The sequence below is a fragment of the Sceloporus occidentalis genome, unplaced genomic scaffold (genome assembly GCF_023333645.1).
Source record: "Sceloporus occidentalis isolate IW3139 unplaced genomic scaffold, rSceOcc1.0.p SCAF_3, whole genome shotgun sequence".
Lineage (NCBI taxonomy): Eukaryota > Metazoa > Chordata > Lepidosauria > Squamata > Phrynosomatidae > Sceloporus > Sceloporus occidentalis.
Window position 1 is genome coordinate 2,645,229 of NW_028316983.1, and position 26,347 is coordinate 2,671,575.

General features: G+C 43.3%; 1 protein-coding gene across 3 annotated transcripts; it reads right to left on the reverse strand.

Moving 5' to 3' along the window:
* Window positions 1-676: 676 nt before the first annotated feature.
* LOC149315425 (BPI fold-containing family B member 3-like) lies at window positions 677-26,347 on the reverse strand. 3 transcript variants are annotated; one of them, XM_089518430.1, is made up of 17 exons: window positions 26,275-26,347; window positions 23,507-23,629; window positions 21,245-21,356; window positions 19,493-19,594; window positions 18,160-18,312; window positions 16,134-16,197; window positions 13,557-13,620; window positions 11,229-11,320; window positions 10,476-10,652; window positions 8,539-8,592; window positions 6,366-6,386; window positions 6,091-6,237; window positions 5,875-5,942; window positions 4,144-4,186; window positions 3,543-3,606; window positions 2,084-2,160; window positions 677-835 (listed from the first exon to the last, which is right to left on the reverse strand). In XM_089518430.1, the coding sequence occupies exons 2-17, from the start codon at window positions 23,610-23,612 to the stop codon at window positions 812-814; spliced, it is 1,368 nt and encodes a 455-aa protein (XP_089374556.1). In that variant the 5' UTR covers window positions 23,613-23,629; window positions 26,275-26,347; the 3' UTR covers window positions 677-811. The 3 variants fall into 3 exon arrangements, with proteins under 3 accessions (XP_089374556.1, XP_089374555.1, XP_089374557.1); XM_089518429.1 differs by lacking the exon at window positions 26,275-26,347 and adding an exon at window positions 24,265-24,388; XM_089518431.1 differs by lacking the exons at window positions 6,366-6,386; window positions 26,275-26,347 and adding an exon at window positions 24,265-24,388.

Consider the following 26,347-nt stretch of genomic DNA (forward strand, 5'->3'; position numbering starts at 1 on the left):
TTAATTCTTCATTAACAGTGTTGAATACGCAGAGACTCAGATCCAGGTGTTTTAAGACATACGCATTCAAAGCTGGAATATGAAGTGGTTCTGAATGTGATCCCACTTGTAGTTTTTAGAGATCTCATATTCTTCTTTCTGCATGATGAGATTTTGCAAATTTCAGTAGATTCTTGTCAAAACGCCTTGAAACAAAATTCTCCTTTTCCCTATCAGAGGCAGACTTTGGAATGGCAGCAGTCAAACTCTTCTTCAGAATATACAGTCATCCCTCCATATTTGTGGCTTTGATATTTGCGGATTTGATTATTCACTGATTTCATTAATATGTTCTCTCTAGGACTGTCTAGGTCCTCCAGTGCAACTCTGTGGTCAACCTTAACTAAAAGTTGCACTGAAAGACCATTTGTAGCTACTCCAGTGCCATTCTATGGTCAGTGTTGGACATTGACCACAGAGTTGCACTGGAGGACCTAGTGTTTTTGTTATTCGCAGTTTTTCCATATTCATGGGGGTCTTGTTCCCCTAACCCTAGCGAATATGGAGGGATGACTGTACTGGGAAGTGAAAAATGAGGCACATATAAAATGGTGGATTTCAAGGGCCTTATTCATGCAGAAAGTCATCTTAAGGCAAATTAGGAAAGGGATTCCACTACAAGTTGCCAGAAGAAGCCAATACATTTATTGAAAGACTTGCGTGAGAATCACACACACACAAAAGCAAAGCAACAAAACAAAGCATTCGTGGAAGGGCTTCTTGTCTGTTGTGGTTTTGCGTAGAGGCTTCTGCGCTTGGTTGATCCTCTGCTTTAGATATACAGCAGAAGGGCATCCTGAGCAAGGAGAAAAGGGACGTTATCAGATAAGGGAAACTGGAAGTATAATCCAATGGCAATCTGAACGCAATCATGGGGTTTCACGTTATTGCGTGAGAAGTGATCACATGCAATTTCGGGCAATGGCAAGCTATTTTCAGCCAATGGGAAGTCGGTTCGAACACAATTCAAATTCACATCAATGTGCTGTACTAGTGAATTCACATGAATGCGTTCTGGCCCCACTTTCTTTTCATTTGAAATTAAGAGAAATTCCTCCCGTGTGATAAACTCCAAGGAGAATAAGCTGTTTTAAACACTGAATTTCAGGGCATCCCACCCCAAAATGAAAGAAGAACATGGGAGGACCGTTCTCCTATAAAGCCATACATTTCCCATTTCTACCTTCCTTCTTGTTCCCATCTTACAGAGCAGCGAGTTTTCCAGGCAAAGACTTTTCTCTATTTTGATCTGATCTTCACGCTTTACCTACTTGTCGTACTGAAACAGCCGCACATAAAACAGACCCTTTGTGGCAAGAACCCTGAAGTGTCCCTTAGCTAATGCCTGGCCTTCCAGATGTTGCAGTCCAGAAACATCTGGAAGGTCGCTCCTTCAGATAGACTACTTTGATAAAGGGTCTAAACACACTGCAGAAATAATCCGGTTTCACACCACTACAACTGCTCAGTGCTAGGGAATTCTGGGACATGTAGTTTTGGAGGACATTTAACCTTCTCTATCAGAGATCTCTGGTGCCACCACAAACTACAATTCCCAGGATTCCCTAGCACTCAGGGAAAGAAAGAGGAAGGGGAAGAGGAAGAGGGGAAGGGAGGGAGAGGGAAGGAAGAGGGAAAGCAAAGTAGGGGAAGGGGAATGGGAAAGGAAGAGGTGAAAAAGAAGGAAGGAAGGACGGAGGAAAGGAGGGACGTAGGGAAAGGGGAAGAGAGAAAGGAAGAGGGAAGGGGATTCCTACTCAGTTTGCAACCTGGCAACTCACTTGCCTTCTCGCTTGCATATGTCTTTAGGATCTCCCTTGTTTTCTGGCCCTATTTTCTACAAAGCGCTTACTGGCCAAGAGGGCTTGGAGGAAAGTGGCCTGCCATTCTTTCAGACTCCCTTTTACTACATGGCCATGGGACTCCCAATACAGAGGCAACAACACTGAGCTTCCGTACAGAGCTGTTGTAATGACTGCAACAAGACGATGTCTGTAAAGGGTCCAATACTACTATGATTATATTAAATTAATTCAATCCTTACGTCGGTAAACTGGATAAACACACTGTCCAAGGAAATGCCTAGGATCGCAGGCAGTTGGATTCCAGAAGCAAGAGGCCCTGTAAGAAAGAAATTATATGACCTTAGGCACATGGAGAGATGTGTTGCTGCAGACAGAGGTCCGGGTGGACTTAAAGACCCTGTTTGCCTGTTGCGTTTCTGTACAACCTTGTACATCATGCTAGCTCCAAAGTCAGTTTGCAACTACATAGGGAAATCAAATGCAGTGCTAATAATTGAAACTAATAATAAAAAGCTGAAGATATAGGTGGCATAGAAAAGTTGAAGCTAGTCAAGAATATTGCAAATGCCGATGGTCTTCCTTGTCCCTGAGGCCCAGGGCCACCTTCTGGAAGAGTTATCTGGAGTGGACAAGTCCCAGGACTTTATTACACTACCAAAGAAGATGAGAGCATGGCGATATGCACCCATCAATATTGTGCAATAGCACTGAGATTTTCACATGACCTCATGGTTATCACATGATTATCCCGTGACAATCCTGTGAATAAAAAGTGGCACTAGAATGCCTCTGTATTCACAGGTTAATCATGCAATGATCACAACGTCATGCGATGTTGTGTGAAAATCTTAGTGTTATTACACAATATTGACGGGAGTATATCACTATGCTCCCATCGTTTTTTGGTAGTCTGACAAAGTCCTCAGATATGTTCCTAAAGCCTCAATAATAATAATAATAATAATAATAATAATAACAACAACAACAACAACAACTTTATCTATACCCCACTTCTCCATCAGGATTGAGGCGGCTTACAATAAATTCAGAACAATATAACAGTAAACCCATTTATTCCCTCCTCCCCCCGGCCCCCCCCCCCAAAAAATCTATTAAATAACATTTATGTTAAACCTTAAAATAATCAGATACGGGATAATGGAGATACAAGGTCCTCAGTGTGATGGTCCATTCAATGCATGGCTGGGTTCAATGTTCAGGAAAGCCCTACTGGAAGAGATCCATCTTGACAGCCTTTTTAAAGCTGTCCAGACTGGTAATATGATGGATATGAACCCATGGAAAGCAGGGCCCTTTAACATTCTAGATCCATTTGAGACCTTGCATGCTACATTTTACATGCAGTGCAAGGAGCAACTGAGTTGTAGTCCTTCTCGGAGTATCAAAATATTCTTGCACTGACATTGGCCTCCCTTCTAATGAAGGAGGGACAGCAGGCAAGACATCAACCAAAGGTCTCACAGGACAGGGCTAGTTGGGACAACGTGCTTCTCCAGCCATTGGCATTATCTGGTATCTCTCTCAGTAGGAGGGTTCCATAGCACCACGACGTCTAAGAATCCGGACTTGGTCTAACGATCTTCCCCATAAATTTGTATAATCTCCGCCCACCTCCATGAATTTGGCTGCGCAATCTTGCAGGTGCCTCCTGCTCAGCCGCTATCCTGAGGATCTTACCATTGAGAAGAGGCAAAAAGATTTCAGCCACTAAGTTATTGAGGTGGAATACAAGGCTGGAAACCTGTGAGAGAAGAAAAGAGTGAAAAGTGGACACGTGGAATAGATGAAGTGGCCTTATACCAATGCAGACCTTGAGCTCATCTAGCCCAGAACTGGCTGAGCGGTGTCCTCTCTAGAAGGTTTCATATGGAGAAGATTCATAGAATTGTAGAATCCTAGAGTTAGAAGAGACCCCAAGGGCCATCCAGTCCAACCCCATTCTGCCATGCAGGAAGTCACACTCAAAGCACCCAACCCAGTCTGGAGATACTGGTGGCAATTGAACCTGGAGCTTCTGCACACAGAGCACATGAGCTGAGCTCCATCATATGCAGGTCTTCTCATCTTCGCTTCCCCAGTATTTCAGACAAAGAAGAGGCTTCCCAGCCATATGTGGATATGCCATGAATTGATCAAGGGATCATCTGCATAGAAAACATCTCCTCTACCAATGAGCTCTAACATTTCCCTGTTTACATCAGTAAGAAGTAGCCACCATTACCAAAATAAAGGAAACCTTGAAAGTAAAATGATGATGCCCCAGAAAAGATCAACTTACATCAATGATGCCAACACCTGAAGATACCAGGAGAAGCGGGTTCCTGAGGGGTAAGAATACAGTATATGACATAGTAAGAATTCAACTGTCAAAAATAGCCTCTTTCCAGGGGGTGAAATTGTTGAGTGATTGGTTTGATGTGTATTATGAACAATAATAGCTGCTTTTGGTGCTCGCCAAAGTCCATCGTCACCATGACTGAGTGTATGGCTGTGTAAACTATTTATCTGGGAATGTAGCTGCATCACACTCCTCTCTATCCAAATTTTTCCTGGAAGCAGTAGTGAGGTTTTGCAACAGGACCTGTGTGCTCCCCCCCAAAAAAGAAAAAAACCACCAGAGAAACCATGGGGCACCAATTGTTGCAATAATCATCATAATATTATTTTTATTTATAACCTGCCTCTCCCTTCTGATCGATTAAAATTTCTAAATCCTCTTGGTTGCAGATTCTGGCCTTCCGTCAGGTAAACATTGGTAGGGAGCAAGGGTGAGTGAGAAGTAAATAACTCCTAATACCTTTCAAGCCCACTCAAGGATACATTTTTTTAGACCATTTGGTGGAGCCATGTGTAGTTTGTGTAGCTCAGCTGACAACCTGGTGCAACCATGTACATCTAGCAAGTCAGCTGCACAGCACATGGCTACAGAAATAGGGAATCATGCTCAGCAGGAGCAATATCTAGAGCAGTGACTCCCAGACTCTGGACCTCTAGGTGTTTTGGACTTCAGCCATCTTGGCTAATGGTCTGGGATTCTGGGAGCCAAAGTCCAAGACACCTGGAAGGCCAGAGTTTAAGAATCACTGAGCTAGAGTATAGACATATAGTCATCCCTCCATATGTGCAGACTTGAGCTGCTGTCTTTAAAATGGGTGTGCACGCCTGCACAGCCCTGCATGTGCACCATGGGTGTGCGCACCATTATTCTCTATGAGACTTGCATATGTGTGAGTTGCCATGGGGGGGGGGGTTCCAAAATGTTAGGAGGGGCAACTGTATTCTGATATCTGCTGATGGTCATTGTGTTACATTACCATATATACTTATGTATAAGTCAATATCACGTATACGTTGAGGGCAGGTTTAGGGGCCAAAATTAAGGATTTTGATATGAAATGTGGATAAGATGAATGTGGAAAAGCCACAACTAAAAATCCCTATTCTTTTTACCTAAGAGAACACCTCTCTATCAACCTCCAGGTTCTCCAAAGCAACTCTATGGTCAACATCTGCCACAGGTTGATCGTAGACTCATGCTTCAAATGCCTAGAGAAGTGTTTTCTCTAGGGACTTCAAAGTCATCCAGTACAACTCAAAAGTCAACTCCAGAGTTGCGCTGGAGGACCTATAGATTGCTAAAGAGAACATATTAATCAAAGCCATAAATAACCAAAGCCGCAAAAGTCAAAGCCACAAATGTGGAGAATCAAGTGTACAGTAAATGGTGGCTGTGTGATGTGTGGAGAAGGCAGCCAGGCACCGATGGGGCTAAGAAAACGCATGGTAACTTTGCCTAAGGATTAGTCATCACTTAGGGCCACCACAAGTCAGAAACACAAAAACACAACAAGGACATTTTCCTCAATGAGCACCTAAGACCCAACTCATAACAGCACATAATGGCAAGGACCGCAGTCCCCATACACTTTGTCGCAACATGGAAACAATCACACAACTGCCATTGGATCTTGGATGGCACTATGAGCACCAAAAACAACAGAACACTCACCCGGAGATGGAGAGGACTATCTTCAGTTTGCTAGAAACTACGGAGATTGCGGCAGCCAACTTGAGGTTCTACAGATACACATTGGAGAAAGCCACAACGGTCAGAGGGGAGTGAAGGTTGGTTAGATTCCCACTTCCCATTGGTGTGGCAGAATCCAGCAAGGGTAACAGGGGTTTTGGCACCAGGGAGAAGAGTATTTATAGTGATAGTACTTACACTGCTGACAACAAGTACGGACAATACAGATCCATCTGCGTTCTTGACAAACACCTCGACTTGGACATTGGCAAAAACAATGGCCCCAGTAGCTTTAAACTCAATCACTGGATCCACCAGGAGGAAGATTCTAAGGTACAGGGTATTCTGAAGAAAGAGTGAGAGATCATTAGTAGCAAAGCTTCATGGCCCCCGATACTCCAATGTTTAGCATCAGCTCTGCAGACTGCAGGGGTTGGTCAGGAAGGAGGAACCCAAAGGGACACCATACGTACCGCAGAGATGATTGCAGAGCTCTGAAAAGAGAGGAGGAAAAAAAGAGAGATTCAATATTGGGTCTTGGGGAGGCTACCATTTTTGCTCTTTGGAACATCCATGGCAGTTAAAATTTGGGCTGTGCAGAGTCATTGATTCCATTTGTTGTTGTTAATTGGTCTCATATTGTCCCCAGCCCATGGCAATGCTGTGGATGACACAACTGCAAGACCCCCCTGTCTTCCACTGCTCTACTCGGTTCCTATAATTTCATGCCCCTGACTCCTTGAATTGAATCTCTCCATCTGGCATGTGGTCTTCCTCTCCTTCCGCTGCCTTCTGCCTTTCCTAGCATTATTGTCTTTTCCAGTGGATCATGCATTCTCGGATGTGGCCAAGGTATGACAGCCTCAGTTTGATCATCTTGGCTTCCAGGGAGATTTGTGGCTTTAACTGCTCAAGGACCCGTTTGTTTGTCCTTTTGGCTGCCCATCCTCAACATTTTTCTCCAGCACCACATCACAAAAGAATGTATTTTCTTCCTACCTACTTTCTTCTCTGTCCAGCTCTCACATCCATTCATAGTGATAGGGAATACAATGGCTTGGACAATTCTAACTTTAGTGGTCAGTTGTATATCTTTACTCTTTAGGATCTGGTCTAGTTACTTCATGGCTGCCCTTCCAATTCCTAACCTTCTTCTGATTTCCTAACTGCAGTCTCCATTCTGATCAATGTTTGGTCCCAAGTAGGGGAACTTTTAAGCTATTCCAGTTTCCACACTAAGTTGAATTTGTGTAGTTCCTTCATGGTCATTATTTTTTGTTTTCTTTATATTCATAAATAAAAAATAAATAAAACTTTTATTTATATCCTGCCTCTCAGTCCATGACAATCAAGGTGGCATACAGGTTGTTATTATTATTATTATTATTATTATTATTATTATTATTATTATTGATTATTATTCAGCATTATTTGACAGCAGAAGGGCCATGTCCACTTTGACGGGGAAACCCAGTTTACCATCAGGATTTTGGATCTTCAGGGAGAACAACTTGCACCCACAAGAGAACACCAGCCTAATCTGCACTGCAAAAATAATGCAGTGTAACACCACTTTAATTGCCATGGATCAGTGCTGTGGAATCCTGGAACATATAGTCTGTTGTAGCATCAGAGCTCCCTGAATGACAGAGAAGGCTATTCCCAATTCCAGAATTTCATAGCACCGATCCATGGCAGCTAAATCAGTGCAGTGCAAATTAGAGCGGTGTTTAGCAGCTAATCCAGCCATTACATTCATTTCAGGGTTTTTTACAGAGGGGCATTTTGTAACAAATGTTTAGGGTCAGTTTCGCACCCTCCAAAAGTTGGTCATCTCAAAAGACCAGAAGGTCCCGTTCTTTCTGGGGCAAGGGGTTGAAGAGCCATACAATGCTTGGCTTATCCCAGAATATATTCTATCCATTCCCAGGTTTAACCAGAGATAACATGGAACAACTCCAGAGGTTGGTTTAATTTAACTTTTTTTTCCATCTTAAGGAACAGGATTTTCCACCTGAAGGTACAGGAAATAGATCATCTTACTGACCATGAGTTTGTGCTGTGGAAGCAGTGTTGCTGCTGTTGTTGTTGCTGTTGTTGTGTGCCTTCAAGTAATTTCCGACATATAGCAACCCTAAGGTGAACCTATCATAGGTTTTTCTTGGCAAGATTTGTCCAGAGGAGGTTTGCCAATGGAAGCAGTATATGCAGGTACAATTTGAAACCGTCGGAACAAAAAGTTCTGGAAAAGTCCAGGACAGTTTTGGTATTTCAGCCAGTGTGGACAGCCCCTATGTTGTCCCGAAGAGGAAGGTGGCAGGATTTACATCCCAATATGCCAAATATCAGAGTAATATGTATTATTTCAGCCTACTCACATAGACACATCATGTGACACTTGGCCACCTACAAAGGTCAGTTTGATACCAATGAAGAACAGGGGAGTGTGTGTCTGTCTGCCTTTTGTTTTGGAGCAGACTGGCCGACTGTCTTCTCCACCTTTGCCCATAACCTTCTATACGTCTCATCCTCACACTGAAATTAATCCCACAAAAGATGGTTTTTGGCATGGCTTTGCATTACATTGAGATGGCTTTGCATTTCATTGGGCATATGGTGCTCACAGTTTTGAGAGATGTCACTCACCCCAGCTGGAATCAGAGCTAAAATAGCGTTCCTCAGTTCGTCGGCTTTAGAATACTGTTTTTCAGGAGAGGAAAGAAGAGCGTTAATCCATCAATCTGAACAGCAAGCTCCTAGATACTTACATAAAGGCTTAATGGAATTAAACATTATGAGAAATTGTCATTAAAATGACCATACAGAAATATAGAAAGACTTGGCAGTATATGGTTACAGCAGCCAGAATGGTCTCTGCTCCGAGGAGGAAGGAAGCTACTACTCCAACCCAAGAAGATTGTTGAGGAAGATAGTTGAAATTACTCAAATGCACAAAGTGACAACTCAGATTAAAGAGAAATCCGTGAGAAAATGTTTAAAAGACTGGGAGATGTTTGTTTCTTAGACACATTCCATTTGAGGGTCAGTTATTGGTTTTAGGTTTATAAAATGAACTATGCTTATATTGCAGAAGCTTTGTGTATTATGAGTTAAAGGAAGTCTAGTAATCAGGAGCTATAGCCAGCATTTTCAGACAAGGAGGAAGCCAGAGTATTTGTTAGCTTTTTGTGTTATATTAGGATTGCCGTTAGTGTTTTTGTTTGTTTGGCCCTCCACATTTGTGCCGTTGACTTTTTTGGATTTGATTATTCACGGATTTGATTTTCCTCTAGGAATCTCTAAGTTCTTCAATGTGACTCTTCTGGAATTTGACCACAGAGTCATACTGGAGCAGCTAGAGATCCTAGACAGAACGCTTCTCTAGGAATCTGTAGGTCCTCCAGTGTGGTTCTATGGTCAACTTCCAGCAAATGTTGATCATAGAGTTGAGCTGGAGGACCTAGAGATTCCTAGAGAGGTGTCCTCGCAAGTTTTTTAAAAAGCAGACCTGGAATGTATAAATGAGATTATTTACATCATCCCATTACAAAATAAAAAACGGCTTGTGAATGTGGTCCTGGTTCAGCAGCAGCTGGTGCAAAAAGAGGCAAATAAGCAAAACCGTGGAAGGGAAACTGGCAAATGTGGAGGGCCCACTTTATATATAAAAAAGGAGTTAATTGTTTTTGAACACACAAACTATTTTAATAGGCATTGCCTTACACAATTAAACCTAAAAAGACAAACCTAGTAGTTGACAGACTGTTAACATACAGATGTCGACCATACTGCAACATAAGATTAAAACTATCATTCAATTAAGGAGAACGAAAAAGAAAAATCAAACCTCCCGTCTGCTCTCCTTCAATCCGCCTGTGTCTTTTCTTTCAAGTTTCTTTCCATGTATTCTAAGGCTTTTGACCATTCTTCTTTATATTTATCTAATGATCTAGTCTTGATCAAACAAGTTAGTTGTCTATCTCAATATAAGCATACAGGCTGCATTCACACTGGAGAAATAACCCAGTTTGGTATGGCTTTAACTCTTTTTCTGGCTCAAGGCTATGAATTCTGGGAGTTGGCATTTGTTGTGGTGCCTTCCTTCCCTAAGCGCTGCTCCGCTCTGGGCCCACAACAAACTCCAACTCCCAGAATTCCATAGCCTTGAGCCAGGGCAGGTAAAGCCGTGTCAAACTGGGTTATTTCTCCAGTGTGGATGCAGCCACAGTTTCCATTACTGATGGTGTTACTTCTTTTTTTTCCACTTTCTATATAAATTGCATTTGTTTTTGTTGTTGTGTTATTCGTGTTGGATAAGAATAAATTTCAAAATGACCTTGTAGTGTTAATGCACTCTGTGCAAATTATGTTGCTCTGCTTGTAGCCCTGGGGGGCTCTTCATATGTGGCAGATGCGTCTCCCAATATTTAACCAAGGAGAATTTGTACTAATCCAAAGGATCCCTTTCTGCTGTGCAATCCACCCCTCCGTTGCAGCATTCACCTTGTCGTTTCAGATCCCTCCTCACCTTCCCTTGCCGTTCTGTTCAGCTACTAGGCTGCTTCGCATCAGAGATTACTCACTTTGTCGGGGGTGCAGCTCAATTCCACAGGCTGTTTGGGGGATATGACAGACAAGACGATGTTCACCACTCCAGGATGGATAGCCTGGCAGTGCTTATAGTTCTGCAAAAGAGGCACGCCAATAGAGAGGGCTACGCTGGGGATGGAAATGATGGTACCTGCTACCTGGCAATCAACCTGAAGGGACAGAGAAAATGCCAACTGTTAGATCCACACAGACTAATAAGGGAAACATAGAGTCATAGAATTGGAAGAGACCCCAAGGGTCATCCAGTCCAACCCCATTCTGCCATGCAGGAACTCACAATGAAAGCATTCCCAACAGATGTCCATCCAGCCTCTGTTTAAAGACTTCCAAAGAAGGAGACTCCACCAAACTCCAAGGAAGAGTCTTCCACTGTCAAACAGTTCTTACTATCAGGAAGTTCCTTCTAATGTAAAGATGGAATCTCTTTTCCTTTAGCTTGCATCCATTGCTCTGAGTCTTATTCTCTGGAGCAGCAGAAAACAACCTTGTTCCCTCCTCAATATGACATCCCTTCAAGTATTTAAACAGGGCTATCATATCACCTCGTAACCTTCTCTTTTCCAGGCTGAACATCTCCAACTCCCTGAGGCGTTCCTCATAGGGCTTCATAGTTTCCAGACCCTTCACCATTTTATAGAGGAGACACATGAGTTCCTCTGTTGTTTAGGGAAACAGGTTATAGCCAGAGGTACAGAAGGGCTTTCTCATCTGTTGTTGCTACTTACATATAGATCTATTCCAACATAAGTGTCCAGTAATGCAGGCAAGCTTGCCAACTGAATCTTCACGTTTCCATGAATGCCCAGGGGAAACACCACTGTGGGAACAGAGGGAACAGTCACATCTGGACACACTCAGCTGTGTTCATTCCTAACATGCTTTCAAAGTTTGACATGATCTTCTTGGCCCTTTTGTGTAAGACTTTGACCATCCAACTCTCCCCACTGGCTGCTTGGCTGGTACATAGGCAGGATTGGTCTATTTATTAAGTCTGTGGATATATTGCTTTTCTATCCATCTCACAGTGAAATAAGTTACATGGAGTCCAATACACAACACAACAGTTTTAAAAGATCTTTAAAAACACATTTCGGGGCCATCCGCACAATGAAAATAAACCGCTTTGGAACCAGTTTATTTCCATGACGTTCACACTCATCCTGACTGCAATCGATGCAGTTTGCGGGGGGCGGCCAAAAAGCCCACTTAAACCGGAGCATTTGACACCAGACCCCTTAGCCAATTTTTTTAAAGAGCCGCACCGATTCACATCTTCGGTAGTGTGAATACACTACCAAATCAGTTCACATTGCACTTTGATGGAAATGGAGGCGCCTCCATTTTAAACCGATACGGTGACAAATGTGAACGGCAACAGGGTTAAAATGGTATGGAGTTTAGCCATCTTGGCTTCAAGGTGAGAGTTTGGGATTCATTTGTTCTTGAATCTACACAATCCACAGAACTCTTCTCCAGCTCCAAGTTTCAAATGAGTTGTTTCTCTTCCTATCTACTTTCTCCAGCTTTCACCACTATATATAGAAATGGGAAATAATGGATCATCCTAAGTTTAGTATTCAATGATATATCTTTACACTGCAGGATTTTGTCTAGTTCCATCATAGCTGTCTTTCCAAGTCCCAATAAATGGGTACAAGAGCAAATCTAGTCTTCTTCTGATTTCTTGACTGCAGGCTTCCTTCTGATTAATGGCTGAACCAAGGTATGGACAACCTTGAACTATCTCATGGTCTGCTTTTAAACATAATGTAAGTCATCTCTTACATTAGGTAAGGCAGCATGGTATAATGGTTTGAGTGTTGAACCACGATTTTGAGACCGGATTCAATTCACAGCTCAGCCATGAAACCCACTGGGTGACTTTGGGCAAGTCACACTCTCTCAGCCTCAGGGGAAGGCAATGGCAAAACTCCTCTGAACAAATCTGGCCAAGAAAACCCTGTGATAGGGTCGCCATAAGTCAGAAATGATTTGAAGGCACATATCAACAACAAGAGGCCATCTGTGGTCATTTTCTTTTTCTTTTTTTCTTTTCTTTAATAATTACACTCATCCCTCCATGTTTTCAGCTTTGATATTTGTGGATTTGATGAATATGTTCTCTCTAGGAATATCTAGGTCCTCCAGTGCTCCTCTATGGTCAACTTTGACTAATGGTTGCACTGGAAGACCTGGAGATTCCTAGAGAGAATACTCTACTAGGCATTTGCAGCTCCTCCAGCACAATTCTATGGTCAGTGTCTGTCGGAGATTGACCACAGAGTTGCACTGAGGTGTCCTCTCAGAGAAAAACATGGTGTTTTTGTTATTTACAGTTTTTCCATATCCATGGGGGTCTTGTGCTGCTAACCCTAGTAAATATGGAGGGACAAGTCTACTCATAAGTGTCCATGAAGATTTTCGCACAAATAGCCCTGCTGGCTCAGCAGTCTAATCCAGCATCCAGCTTCCTAAGTACATGACTAGATGCTGCAGAGAAACACACAAGAAGTGCTCCTGGTCCCATTCTTCAGTGACTGGTATTGAGAAATAGATGGAAAAGAACATTACATTAAGAAAAGTGCAGGGGAAGATGCCTAGGAAAGAGGGTGCTTTTGCAAGACAAGAGCCATTTTGGAGCAGTTGAGTCCTCCCTCCCTTGTTCCAGAGCCAGCTAAGGAAGGAGCAGTTTCAGTCTGTATGTGGAAGGGGCAAAGGTACCATTTTGGAAGAAAGAAGCTGAGGTTTGAAACCAAGGCAGAAGGTGAGAGGGGAGAGATGAATTATCAGTGCACAGATCTTTTCCTGGATATCTGCTGTGCAGCATTAGATTTGTGAGCATACTGTGCTCTTTGCCTCTATTTATTCTTAACTTGAACATTTGACCGGGGGGACCCAAACCAATATTCCAAAACACTATTCATCTCCAGAGATTATTCCAGCAGAAGGCAAAATCTGGCAAATGATGACCACGACTACATGATATAACATGATCGTGAAACACAGTAGAGGAATGTAAAAGTCCGGGGAAAGATCAGACACAAGGTTCTCACCATTCACAGTGTTCAACAGTACCACCTTCGCCACATCAAAGACAACCTTCAGAATGGGGCAGAGCTACAGAATGGGGGGAAAAAACAGAATAAGAGCCTATGCAAAGTCACACGTTTCCCTGTAACTTGGTTCATAGTGGATTTTGCATCACCTCCTTTAGTTCTAGTAGGATGGTGTAAGCAAACATTTTGTACACTCACATATTCACCAATATCTGCCCCATGCACATGGAAAATGACGCTAGTAACATCTAAAGGAAGCATCTTAAGAACCAAGTGCTCCCTTGCCTTCTTTGCCCTGGAAGTGGGCTGAACGGGGAGAAAACTGATGGCGACAGAGGCAAAGAAATGCAGTGGAGCAAGTAAGGTTGGATGTTCTGCTTTCCAGGCAAGAATCTTGTAGTATCATTAAGAGACTTGCACTAATACAAAATACTAATATATAACATTAAAAGGGCTGAATACTACATAAAGCAAGCAGTGGTCAGATGAATAACTACTATGTCACAGTATCATAGGATCCTAGAATTGGAAGAGACCCCGAAGGCCATCCAATCCCTCTCACAAAGAAAGCATCCCCAACAGACGGCCATCCAGCCTCTCTTTAAAAACCACAAAGAAGGGCCACTCTCCAAGGCAGCATATTCTGGCTGGCATGTGCATTAAAAATAATCCACTGCTCAGTAAGCGGCTGTGGAGACTGCCCCATCCTGAGATCAGGGCTGTGGCAACCGCACGCTGTGGCCCCGATCTGGCCTTTCCAGGGGGCAAAAAGGAGTTGCAAAAAGTGCCTTCTTTTTCGGTCCTGGAAAGGGTGCAACAGCCATGTTGCCGTGACTTTAAGGCAATCCTTTTTGGCTGCATCATGTAAACGCAGTGCCAGAGGAGTGCTGTGATGCCGCACACTGGGTGGAGCAGCGCACAGCATCACGCTGTCATGGGGTGGAGTTGGGGCATGCGTCATATGGATGCCACACCTGAACTCCACCCTCAGGCCAGCCTTAACAGCCGGTCTACACAGCTCCTAAGTCATCCAGTATGAAACATCCAGTAGAAACAGCCATAAGCAAGGCTATGCTTCTGTATTTCTCTAAAACCAGAGAAGAGCAAGGTTAAGCAGACCTGTCTCGCTGTAGTAAAGTATGCAACCAAGAGAGCCTGGTTCTGGTTCATATGCTGATTGGTTACACCACAGAAAGGAGATTTCGGGGACATTGCCATGTTAGTCTGAAATATCAGTATGCAAAGGGATCTTGCAGCATCTTAGAATAACTGAGCAAAAGAAGTTGTAGCATAAACTTTGGTAGATTTGGTCTACTTCCTCAGATGCATCTTATGCTGCAATTGGTGAGTCTAAAATGTGCTCCAAGATCCCTTTGCATTCCACCACACAAGGGAGCAAGGTGGCCCCCAGAAAAGGAACTTTCTCAGTGGCCAGGAACTGCCCATCAGCTTTTTAGTTATGGTCCAACACTTGGCTGGGCTCGAGACTTGGATATTACATGTGAAAAGAAGAGGATGGTGAACTCTGCCTTTTCCCCATCTCAGGATGTCCACATGAATGTGAAGCTCCTGTAGGAAGATGGAGAAATGAGTTGGGGAAACTGTATTAAGGGGTTTATCCCACTGGGGCTAATTTCAGCATTAAAGAGAGATTAAAGCTCATTTAAAGCATCCCACAAATAAAGCGAAAATGTCGAGTAATTGCGTGAATGATGATCACACGCAACTGAGCAAATAAAGTTTTATTGAAAATGCATTGTCACTGAACTCCCAAAAAGTAAAAAGATGCATGTTAATGCTTCTCTGTGACCACTTCAAAGGTGGGTTTTGTGTGACATCATGTGAAATTGTTTTGTGTAATTACATGATTTTTCCAGGATATTCATGGGATAAACTCCCAATCGCCTTCGTGGGATAAACTGCTGAGTCTCCTTTCCCCATTGCATTCCTTTCCTCTTCCTCAGCTGCCCTTCCACTTCGTCTCCTCCAAATCACCAAACTATTTCACCATTATACATACTTTCTGTCAAATTCTGGTTTCTGTGCAAAAACAACCCCATGAGAATTTTGCACAGAATAAATCCCAAACTGTGAAGATTCTTGTCAGTCCAAAATTCTTCTCCTCCCAACATTCAAAGAACATGTATTTCAAACATTTTTAATAAATATTTTCAAATATGCTTTCCATTCCCTACACCAGCGGTTCCCAAACTGTGGTCCTCCAGATGTTTTGGACTGCAGGTCCCAGAATTCCTGATTGCTGGCCAAACTGTCTAGGGCTTCTGGAAGCCGAACTCTAAAACAACTGGAGGACCAAAGTTTGGGAAACACTGCCCTACACCAATCCTTTTGGCGCGTAAAGGCTCTACTTGTATTTGTACTACTCTACTACTGGAGTCAAGTATTGGCTATTAATCCTTCCGTGTCCAATATTTCATAGCATTGTTAGGAGGAACTGATGGTTTTAAGACCCAAGAGAGACACTGACCATTGACAAGTTCTGGTTACCAATGTCTTCTCAACCCTTGCTTGTGACAGATGGTCACCATAGAGAGCTGTTGTCTATGGGCTTACCTGGAGGTTTAGGTCGGCGATAATAGAATTCTGGATGGTTGTTATCGCTGACAGTGGAAGCGAACTGGAAAATAAAGCATACAATGTGGCTTAGGAGAAATGTGGGATTTGCTGGGCAGCTGAAGCCCTTTAATGTACAGCCAAGTAGTACTGATGGCATGGGCTGTTTAAAAGGTGATATGTCAACTTCCAAAATGATGCATTCACCTTGTAGGCTTTTAAAATGTTATATACTTTGGGGATTTTTTTTCAAAGAGAGAGTTGCTTTAGTCCATTTCAGCATAAAAAAAGGAAAAGGGAGATAAATCTAGCAGCACCTTGAAGACTGAAGATGTAGTCACACTGCAGATTTAAAGCAGTTTGATACCACTTTAAACTCTCAGGGCTCCATCCTGTGGAATCCTGGGATTTGTAGTTTGCTAGGTATTCAGCCTGATCTGTCAGAGAGCTCTGGTCCCTCATCAGACTACAACTCCCAGGATTCTGTGAGATGGAGTCTTGGAAGTTAAAGTGGTGTCAAACTGCTTTACTTCTGCAGTATGGATACACCCAAGGATACTAGTCATAATTCTGTGCATTTATCTCTCTCTCTCTCTCTCTCTCTCTCTCTCTCTCTCTCTGTGTGTGTGTGTGTGTGTGTGTGTGTGTGTGTGTGTGTCTGTCTGTCTGAATTGTTGAGTGTATAGTGACTCCATTTGCATCTATGAAATATAGCTGATTGAAAGAAAAGGGTCTGACACAACTCCGTTTAATCTGAGTTGTGTTATTTGTTTGGAACTAAGCACTGGAACTTGTTCAAACATTTACTGTTCTGCAGAATGAGAACCAGTGCAGTGTCGTGGGTAGAGAGCAGAACTACAACTCTGGAGACCAGGCTTCAAATCCCAGCTCAGCCATGGGTGACCTTCGGCAAGCCCTAGGGGATGGCAATGGCAACCCCCCTCTGAAATTACATGCCCCCCCCCAAAAAAAAAGCTATGATAGATCATTTCACCATAAGTCAGAAATGACTTGAAGGCACGTAACAACAACAACAATTCTATGAGATATAATAAACCACATTCGTTCTCTTGTTATTTGTTTAACTCTGACGGGGACTCCCTTCATTTAGCCTGAATCCAGGAGTGGTCACACTTATCATAAAGAACACAAAGCTAACACACCAAGGAGGGATTTGGAAGGGGAACTATCTTGGCCTCTGGTGAGAGCGGCCAGCATCCAAGGCTAGGAACTACAGGACCAGTCTTGGGAAAGCCAGCATCACAATGCATTTGCAATAAAAGCATCTGAAGACTAGCTGAGTTCAGTTACACAAGGATCCCAGCTGCTAGGATTATCTGTTCTGATCCCTAGATAAGCAGACACAAGCTGCCCAGTTAAGACATATTATTTGTTCGTACCACTAAAAGGTCTAGGCATACTCTGGCCTTACAGTGTTCCTGTTCAGCAGTCCATTATCTTCCTTGCCTTGTGTTTGTTGTTTGTGTTTTCAGTGGATTGTGGAGCCCCGTTGCTAACAGAGCTTGTCGTTTTTACCCATCAGACAGGACAAAAGCTATCATTATTGGTCTTCAAATAATGTTTGAAAGGACTTTGAAATTCCTCAAAAGCTAATCGGGGATGTTTCCGTGGAAAGATCTGCCCCAACACTTGGCAAGTTGTCCAACATTGGTTGTGTACCTCTATGGAAACCTTTCGCTAGTTAGTGCCCTCCAGGTGTGTTTCATTGCAACTCCCATCATGTATAGTGCTTAGGACTTGTGATCAGACACATCTGGAGGTCTCCAGCTGTGGAAGGTAGAAGTGTATTCCCACTTTGCACTGGATGGTGACTGGGATCAACTTGTGAAGCCAATGGTTCATTCATCTAGAAGGGGACATTGTAAGTGGTGAGCCAAATGTCTTTTACAGCCAGGAGGAACTCTGTGGCTGGCCCCAGTTTCTGAGTACACCAAGAATATAATAATCCTTGGTTCACAGCACAAAAAAATAGGGACCGTTAAATCAGAAAGGCCCAAATACTCACGTGCCCAAGACTTTGATGTCAATGGCTCCATATGCATTAGCACATTCATAAAATTTAACATCTAAGAAACCATCTGAGAAGTTTTCAAGTCCATATATGACTCTCAAGCCCAAATCAAATGAAATAGAAATAGCACTTGTGGTTAGTAGCAGCCTAAAAAATACAAACACAAGAGTGCATGCCTTTACAATGTGCCACTTATACTATAGCATTAAGAAGTGAAAATAAATAGCTGGGACTTTCATCAAACTGAATGTCGGGGGAGGACAGAAATATCTTATTTGAGGTGGTCTCCCATGGTTCCTCTTCCCTATGTCCTTAGTATCCAATGCATACTATGGTTCCTTTCATATTCACACAAGGAGAAATAGAAAGGGACAGGGATGGTTCAACCACAGGCAAATCAACCTTCCAATTTTTCCAATTCAGAACTACAAATCTCACAGTGTTTTCTAATAAGTTGTTTGGTAAGGACAAAAAGCTTCTGTTTAAGAATCATAAGAGACTTCAGGAGAACTGCATTTCCCATGATCCCCCAATCTTTTGCTCCAACACTTTATTACTGATTCTTGCTCAAAACTGTATCAACTCCAACTGGTTGAAAGGCAAAGAGGTATATTTTTAAGAGAGGAGGATTGACTGAGATGATGTTCAAGGAATGAAATGTGCAACATTATTTCCCAGATCATAACTGAAGAAGAGCTGGAAAAGAATTTCAAGGCTTTAAAAGCTCATTTCTCATTTGAGGAGATCTGGGAAGTAGTACATTGCAAGGAATGCTGTTACCTCCAAGTAATGCCATTTGCTGTAGATCACTTTCTGGTGGTTATTTTTAAAAGTCATGAAAAGTAATGACTAATACAGCAAGTCACACATATATAGCAATAGTAACAAATTACCTTTGTCGGGGCTTTGAATTCCATTTACAAAGTGAATTTCCAATCTTTGTATGAGAAGGAGTTTATTTTCAAGCCTGATTTGGCTGACAATTTAAGATCCATGGCATTCTTTACCACCTGGAACTACGGTCGGTATATGATTCTGTGAATGCTGGTAAAATATATTAGCGCCAGGGACGTAGCCAGGATTTTAGGAAGGGGGGGGGGGGTCCAGACTAAGTGCCACCATTATAATGGGGCTTGGGTGTGGCGGCGCAGCAGCACACACCATTCATTTTTCTAATGGAAGGGGGGGTCCGGACACCAAGAACCCCCCCCCTTGGCTACATCCCTGTTAGCGCCCCGGGGTTATATCCCCTTTTAATGGCCCAAATCTGCTTGTTTTGCGTTCAAACAGGGATGGGGAAGAAGCTCTGGAGAGTCTGCATACTCACGCGCTGCCAGTGATTTCCACGTGAACAGAAATAGTTATGTTTATTTTATCTGGAAGGAGGACCACCGCAGAACCAGTAATTTGGGCACTTGAAACGTTGAGCCTGAAGAGAGAGTTTGGGAAGCAGTGAGAACGGGAGATATGCTTTGACAACATCAGTGACAGAATGAAACTGTGCAGTTGTTGCAATGTTATTTTGGAGATTATCACACAAGGCAAAAAAGTGGAATTAAAGCAGAATAGACACATCTGTGGCCAAACCTTACCAAGTGACAACTACGGCTGAGCTGCAGCTGGTCTGTCCTCCATCCGTGACAATTGCACACCTTTTAATTGTGGGGCTTTCCCCACCAATTGCTGCCAATATCACTGCTGCAGCATTAGATTTGTATGTGGTCATGTCTGGGCTGCTGTCCCAGCATTGAGACTTGATTTGAAACTTGACATGAAAGCCAAGGAGAGAAAAGTCAAGGACTTGCAAGGACTACTTGAGATTAGATTTGACACTTGAAGGTAGAGACTTATTTAAGTATTCATTTCATTTCATTTATATGCCACCTTTTTCCCCAAAAGGACCCAAGAGTGCTCACAGACTTGAGACTTGACTTGTGACTTAGAGTAAAAGGCTTGAATACATCACTGCTAAATTGTTTTAAAAAGAGAAATAAAAATATAAAAGCGAAAGGCATGCTGGTAAATCAGTAGGGGAGGGAGGCTTAAGGACCTTGCTGGGAAAGAGTCCTGGACCAGAAACAGCTGCAATAGTGATTGCAGACACATGCAGCAGGGACTGCTCTCCAGCCGAGATATATATATATATATATATATATATATGCGCATTTCCTTTCATTAATGCAGTCGTAACAAAATCAGGGGTTGGTGCGATAATCTCCTTTGTCTGAAAAGGATCTCATCTCAAAACTGAGCATGCTTTTGTCTTATACAAAACCCTCAGATCCTACCTTCCCATGCTTTGAATGCTTCATTTTCACAACATTTTACATAATCCCCAATATCAAAGATCACTAGCGTACAAGAGAGGTATTTAAAGCAGCGGCATCACGAGGGGGGTGTGAGGGTTTCAGGCTGCTCCAGGTGACACCCTAAAGGGGGGGGGGAGACATGGCTGCTCCGCAAACATCTGCCTATGGGCAGAAACAAGTTGTGGTGTTCGCTGCATCCCTTTAGAATCATAGACCCATAGAATGGGAAGAGACCCCCAAGGGCCATCCGGTCCAACCCCATTCTGCCATGCAGGAACTCTCAATCAAAGCATCACTGACAGAGGACCATCCAGCCTCTGCTTAAAGACCTCCAAGGAGAGAAGACTCAGTGGGAGGAGAAAGGAGATGCCCCATGGTGTTTTTTTTTAATTATTCTTTCTAAACCTTCTTTAAAAACATCTCTTCTTACCAACCTTTCATTTTAACCACATGAAACTACGTGCATTTGAATATATTTAGGCTGTGCGTGGTGATACTGTACTGTAAAGCTATTACTTTAATTTTGCTAGTTGTTAATGCCACAAGTATTACCATTACATTTAGTAGCATACGGGAATTATGATGAATGAATAACATTAGTACAAAAAAACATTCCTAGGGATTCGGTATGGTATGGAATAGTGGAAAGCCAATGGAGGGGGTGACCCTATGAGTAACTGCACTGGATGACGCCAGCCCTAGTGATGCCACTGCTTTAAAGACATCAAGCACAGAAACTATCCATTTTGCAAACCTCTGTCTCTACTTACCCAGCAATTTTACCAGTTAAACTGAGCAGTCCTCCAAGTTGAATGTCAGAAAGTGTAATGGCTTTCAGGTGATTCCCAAGAAGGTCATTCTGCTTCAGAACAGAGATAACGGCTGAAAGAGGAATATTATTATTGTTGTTGTTGTTGTTGTTATTTATATCCCGCCACTCTGTGGAACACAATATGCTTGGGATCAAGTGAAGGAGACAGATGGGAAAGTATTGCACTTCAGCTACCAATACCTCAAGAGCTGCATCTGGATATAGTGCAGATTCGACCACTGATTTCTGACAAACTCGTTTTTGGCCTATTCATGCAGTGAAATCCTAGGAAAAGCCCAGTTCATTGCGCTGAGACAGAAAGCCAGACACCAGGTTATGGGTTGTAAAAGTGGCCACAACTTTAATGCAGATATTGCAGTCATAAAACATACAGTTATACAATGAAAATAAGGGAGACAGTCCTTCGCATGACGTTGCAGACCACCACCTCTTTAGACTACTTTAAGTCTAAATCAAAGACTATTCTTTTCAGGGAAGTCTTCCATCTGTTGTCTTGGTTTTATGACTGCATATTTTATGACATGTTATTTGTATTAATTTACATTTTTATAGTAGTGTTTTCACTTTGTTATAGTAATATTTTAGTCATTTTATAATCTTGTTTGTGGTTTTCTCTCCTTTGTTGGCAGGCTTTTGTTTCTATTTTGGATTGTGGTTTTCTCTCCTTTGTAAAGTGCTATGTAAAGCCTATGATGCCATACAAATAAACATAATAATAATAATAATAATAATAATAATAAGGTACATGGGTATTAATGGTTCAAGATTGGCTAATGCTCTTCATAGGGGTTGAAACCTGCATAGGTCAGTTAAGTCTCATTGCAGGGAAGATGCCATCCAAGATGCTGGCGAAACGTCAGGAATAAACTCTTCTAGAACATGGCCACAGAGCCCAAAAGACCCACAAAAAACGACTTCACTTCACAATGTCATTGGGAGACTTCAAGGGCAGCTCTGGTGCCCGACTGGTTGCCAACTTGCCCCAAATATGACCCACCCCCATTCATTGGGGTAAGCCATTTCTCTATTGCTGTGTTTATGGGACCGGTTTGGACAGCTGGGGAAATGGTTGCCTCCCTTGATCTGACCAAAGTAGAACCACCCAAAAAGAGGTGGCTGATCCTACGTTCTGTCCGAAGGGAGCTTCTTTTGAGGACTGCATGGTTCAATTATTATTATTATTTCTATCCCGCCTCTCCAATAAGATCCAATAAGGCACCCCATATTATTATTATTATTATTATTATTATTAACCCTTATTTATGAAGCGCTGTAAATTTACACAGCGCTGTACACTTTTTAGTTAGACGGTTCCCTGCCCTCGGGCTTACAATCATGGCACAGAAGGAGAAGGGAGTGGTGGAGGGAAAGGGTAAGAGGTCCAGCAGTTCCTCTCTCCGTCCGAGGCCTGGACCAAGGCAGATGGCAGATCCTTAGCCATAGGCATGATTGGGGCCACTGCCACACTGCAGAACTAAGGCAGTTCGACACCATTTTAACTCTCACGGCTCCAACCTACAGCACCCCTGCATTAATTTTTGCCCCAGAGCCCTTGGGAAGACCAGGCTGAACTCCCTCACCAAACTACAAACCCCAGAATTCCACAGGATGGAGCCATGGCAGTTAAAGTAGTGTCAAACTGCATTATTTTATAGTATTGTATTTTGACTGTGGGTTTACGTTTTTAATGGTGTTCTGTATTTTAATGCGTTGTACCCCACCTCGAATCCTCAGGAGAGGGGGGAAAGATGTTTGTTTGTTTGTTTGTTTGTTTGTTTGTTATTTCTGGAGTGCGATTGTTCTTCTGAATTGGAATTGCTCTCGGATCACCCAGAGTTTGCAGCTTCTCTCTGCTTCAGAGGAATTCTGCAAAAGATTCTGACGTTTTCCAAAACTCTCCATAGCAATCTAATTTGATTCAGGATTTATCCAAACCCAAAGCAGGCCCCTAGTTTCTATATGTTTGATGTGACCCAAGTGATGAGGGGCGTCCTGCTGCTGGGATAACCGAAGCATGGGGTTTTTGGAAGATGCTGGCAGCTTTTTAGCCCAGCTCTGTAAAAGCTTGTTCAATACAACAACAACTGGAAATCCACACATTCTAATTTCCTCGCACACGCCTTTTCACGCAGTTGATAAAAATGGCGATCCTCTTAGGAAGGCCCCTTTACCATCCTAAATAATCCAAGAGACTTCTTACCTCTATTTATTTCTATACTGGAAAACACAGATCTAATCCCTGGTACTTTTCCTTCAGAAGGGCTCAGCAGGCCACAGAGGGCAAGGAGGCACAAAAGCTTCCACATCTTGTTTGTTCTCGCACCTGCAGGGAAAGAAATGTTTTTAGAGTGACCTGACTTAAGGGGTTTCAAGCATTGCAGAACACCTCTCCTGAAGATCTCAGGGGCTAGAGAGCTCATGGGGTTCCTCGGAAGGAGACGGCTCTACCCAAAAAACAAAGCTATAGCCGTGTTAGTCTGTTGGATCAATATGTCAAGAGATCTTGTAGCACCTTTGAGACTAAGTGCTATACCAGGGGTAGGCAACCTTTTTGAGCCGGGGGCCGGGTTGCTGTCCCTCAGACAACTGGGGGGCCGAAGCCAAAAAATAAATAATTAAATAATTTTAAATTTTTTAAAAATAAATTAATAAACCGGGACAAATGTAGGACATTTTCAAATGGTGGACACTTTTTTTAAAAAAAGTGGAGGACACGCAAAAAATTTGCTGATTTTTTAAAAAATGTTAATATAAATGCATGTTTCTGAGGCGTCTATAGACAATTGCTCCCCTTGCCCCTGCGTGCGAGAGCCCAAAGGCCCCGACAGCAATCGGCGGCAGGACCGGGCTGGGGCCGGTCCCAAGGCCTCACCGGGCCGCATCCGGCCCGCGGGCCGCAGGTTGCCTACCCCTGTGCTATACGATCTCTCTACATACGACCCAAGAAAGTCACTCTACCTCTCAGCTCATGGTGATGACTAGAACCTTATTCCAGCCCTATGAGGTGCTGCCTTCTGGGAAATCAGTCCATGGGGGCATTCCCACTACATTTAAATCCAGATTGTGATCTGGGTTAAACAGGCATTGTTCCCACTGAATCCAATTTCAGAAATTGATTCAGAAAAGGGGGGGCATGCTTTTTGCCCATTTTTTGCCCATTTAATCCGCGTCAAAAAGACATTGGTAAAATGGAGTGTTTTTTGGGTTGAATCGGTTTATTTAGAAATAAATGGATTCAGCACAAGTGGGAACCAGACGGATTCAAATCGGAATCGAATCTTCCCTGGTTCGCATTGGAAGCCCAGCCCAGAGGGCAATTGGCACGACCCAGCCTCTCCTGGCCCCAAAATCCCTGGCCCAGGCTCCTTAACAGCTTCTTTGGCTCTTGACTGGGTTCCCTGGGCTTTTTTTAAAAAATTCCCGCAGCCGGAAAAGCCAGAAGGAGGTTGCAGAGATGCCGGAAGCCTTGCGACCTCCTTCCTGGCTTCCCCCTGGCTTCTCTGCAACCTGCTTCTGGCCTCTCCAGCTGTGGGAAGTTTACAAAAAGGCACAGGGAACCCAGTCAGCAGCCAAAGAATCCAGTAAGGAGACTGAGCTGGGGATTTGGGGGCCAGAGAGGCCAGAGATGGGCCAGGTCATCAAGCTGCCCCCCACCACTTGCTGATTCCTGACCCAGTTCCGGAAACCAGTGCAAACATAGTGAAAACTACATTTTTTCAGAACCAGTTTCAGAAATCAGCTCAGGAAATGGATCTTCTGGTAATATATGAAGCCGCTGGGTGAGATCATTCGGAGTTATGGAGCTGGGTGTTATCAGTACGCTGATGACACCCAAATCTATTTCTCCATGTCTCGTTCGTTGGCCTCGAAGTCTAATGGTGTCTCCTCTCTCAGTGGATGTCTCCGGGCAGTAATGGGCCGGATGAGGAAAAACAGATTGAGGCTGAATCCAGACAAAACGGAAGTGCTCACGGTAGTGGCCCCAAAACCAAGAATCAGGTTGCAACCTCCAGTCCTGGATGGGGTCACACTCTCCATCAAGGACTGCGTTCTCAGTCTGGGGGTGCTCCTTGACTTGCCGCTCCTGATGTCGAACCAGGTAAATGCGACATTCAGGAATGCCTGTTATCAGCTTCGGGTGATACGCCAGCTGCGCCCTTTTCTGGAAGAAAGGGATCTTGAGACTGTTGTGCACGCGCTGGTAACCTCATGTCTAGACTTCTGTAATGCGCTCTACATGGGGCTACCCTCGTTCTTGGTCCGAAAACTGCAACTAGTACAGAATATGGCAGCCAGAGTAATTTCTGGAACATCCAGGAGGGACCATATTACCCCGGTTCTAAAGTCCCTCCACTGGCTGCCTATTAGTTTCCGGGCCCAGTACAAGGTGTTGGTTATCCCCTTTAAAGCCCTAAATGGCTTGGGTCCAAACTATCTTCGGGACCGCCTTCTCCCCTACAATCCTCCCTGCGCAATCCGCTCCTCTGGGAGAGGCCTACTTCAGCCACAAACATCTAGGCTCTCGGCTACCTCCCAGAGGGCATTTTCCATCGTCGCCCCCAGACTGTGGAATGGCCTCCGGATGAGATCTGTCTGCTTACATCCTTAGACAGCTTTTAAAAGGCTGTTAAGACAGATCTCTTATGGCAGGCCTTCCCAGAATAGAGAACCCGGCCTGAAAAACGTCTGGGAATAAGATACTGCTGATCCCATTGACTGTTTATTGATGTGATGTTGTTGACCTTTTGGTCAATTTTTAACTTGTATGTTTTTTTAAAAATTCTGTATTAGATTTAATGCTCTTTTAACAAGGAGAGGGTACCAGGGATTTTATATGTTCTGTATTTTAACTTTGTTAGCTGCCCCGATTGTTCTCAGAGGGGCGGGATACAAATAAATATTATTATCATTATTATTATTATTATTATTATTATTATTATTGCATCTAGTCAGTGGACTTTATCATACAGGGGGAAATTTGGGGATTCAGGTCATAGCTAAGATTATCACACGCATTGCAATTAGAGAGGGTTTATCCTGG

Bases quoted from the DNA above. Each gene is read 5' to 3' on its own strand.
- LOC149315425 (XM_089518430.1), bottom strand. From the start codon at position 23,612: ATGTGGAAGCTTTTGTGCCTCCTTGCCCTCTGTGGCCTGCTGAGCCCT. The intron at 8,593-10,475 runs GTGAGTAATCTC...CCTGAAAAACAG, and splicing joins TGAGCTGCACCCCCGACAAA to TATTCTAAAGCCGACGAACT. The intron at 4,187-5,874 runs GTGAGTGTTCTG...CTTACCCCTCAG, and splicing joins ATAGTCCTCTCCATCTCCGG to GAACCCGCTTCTCCTGGTAT.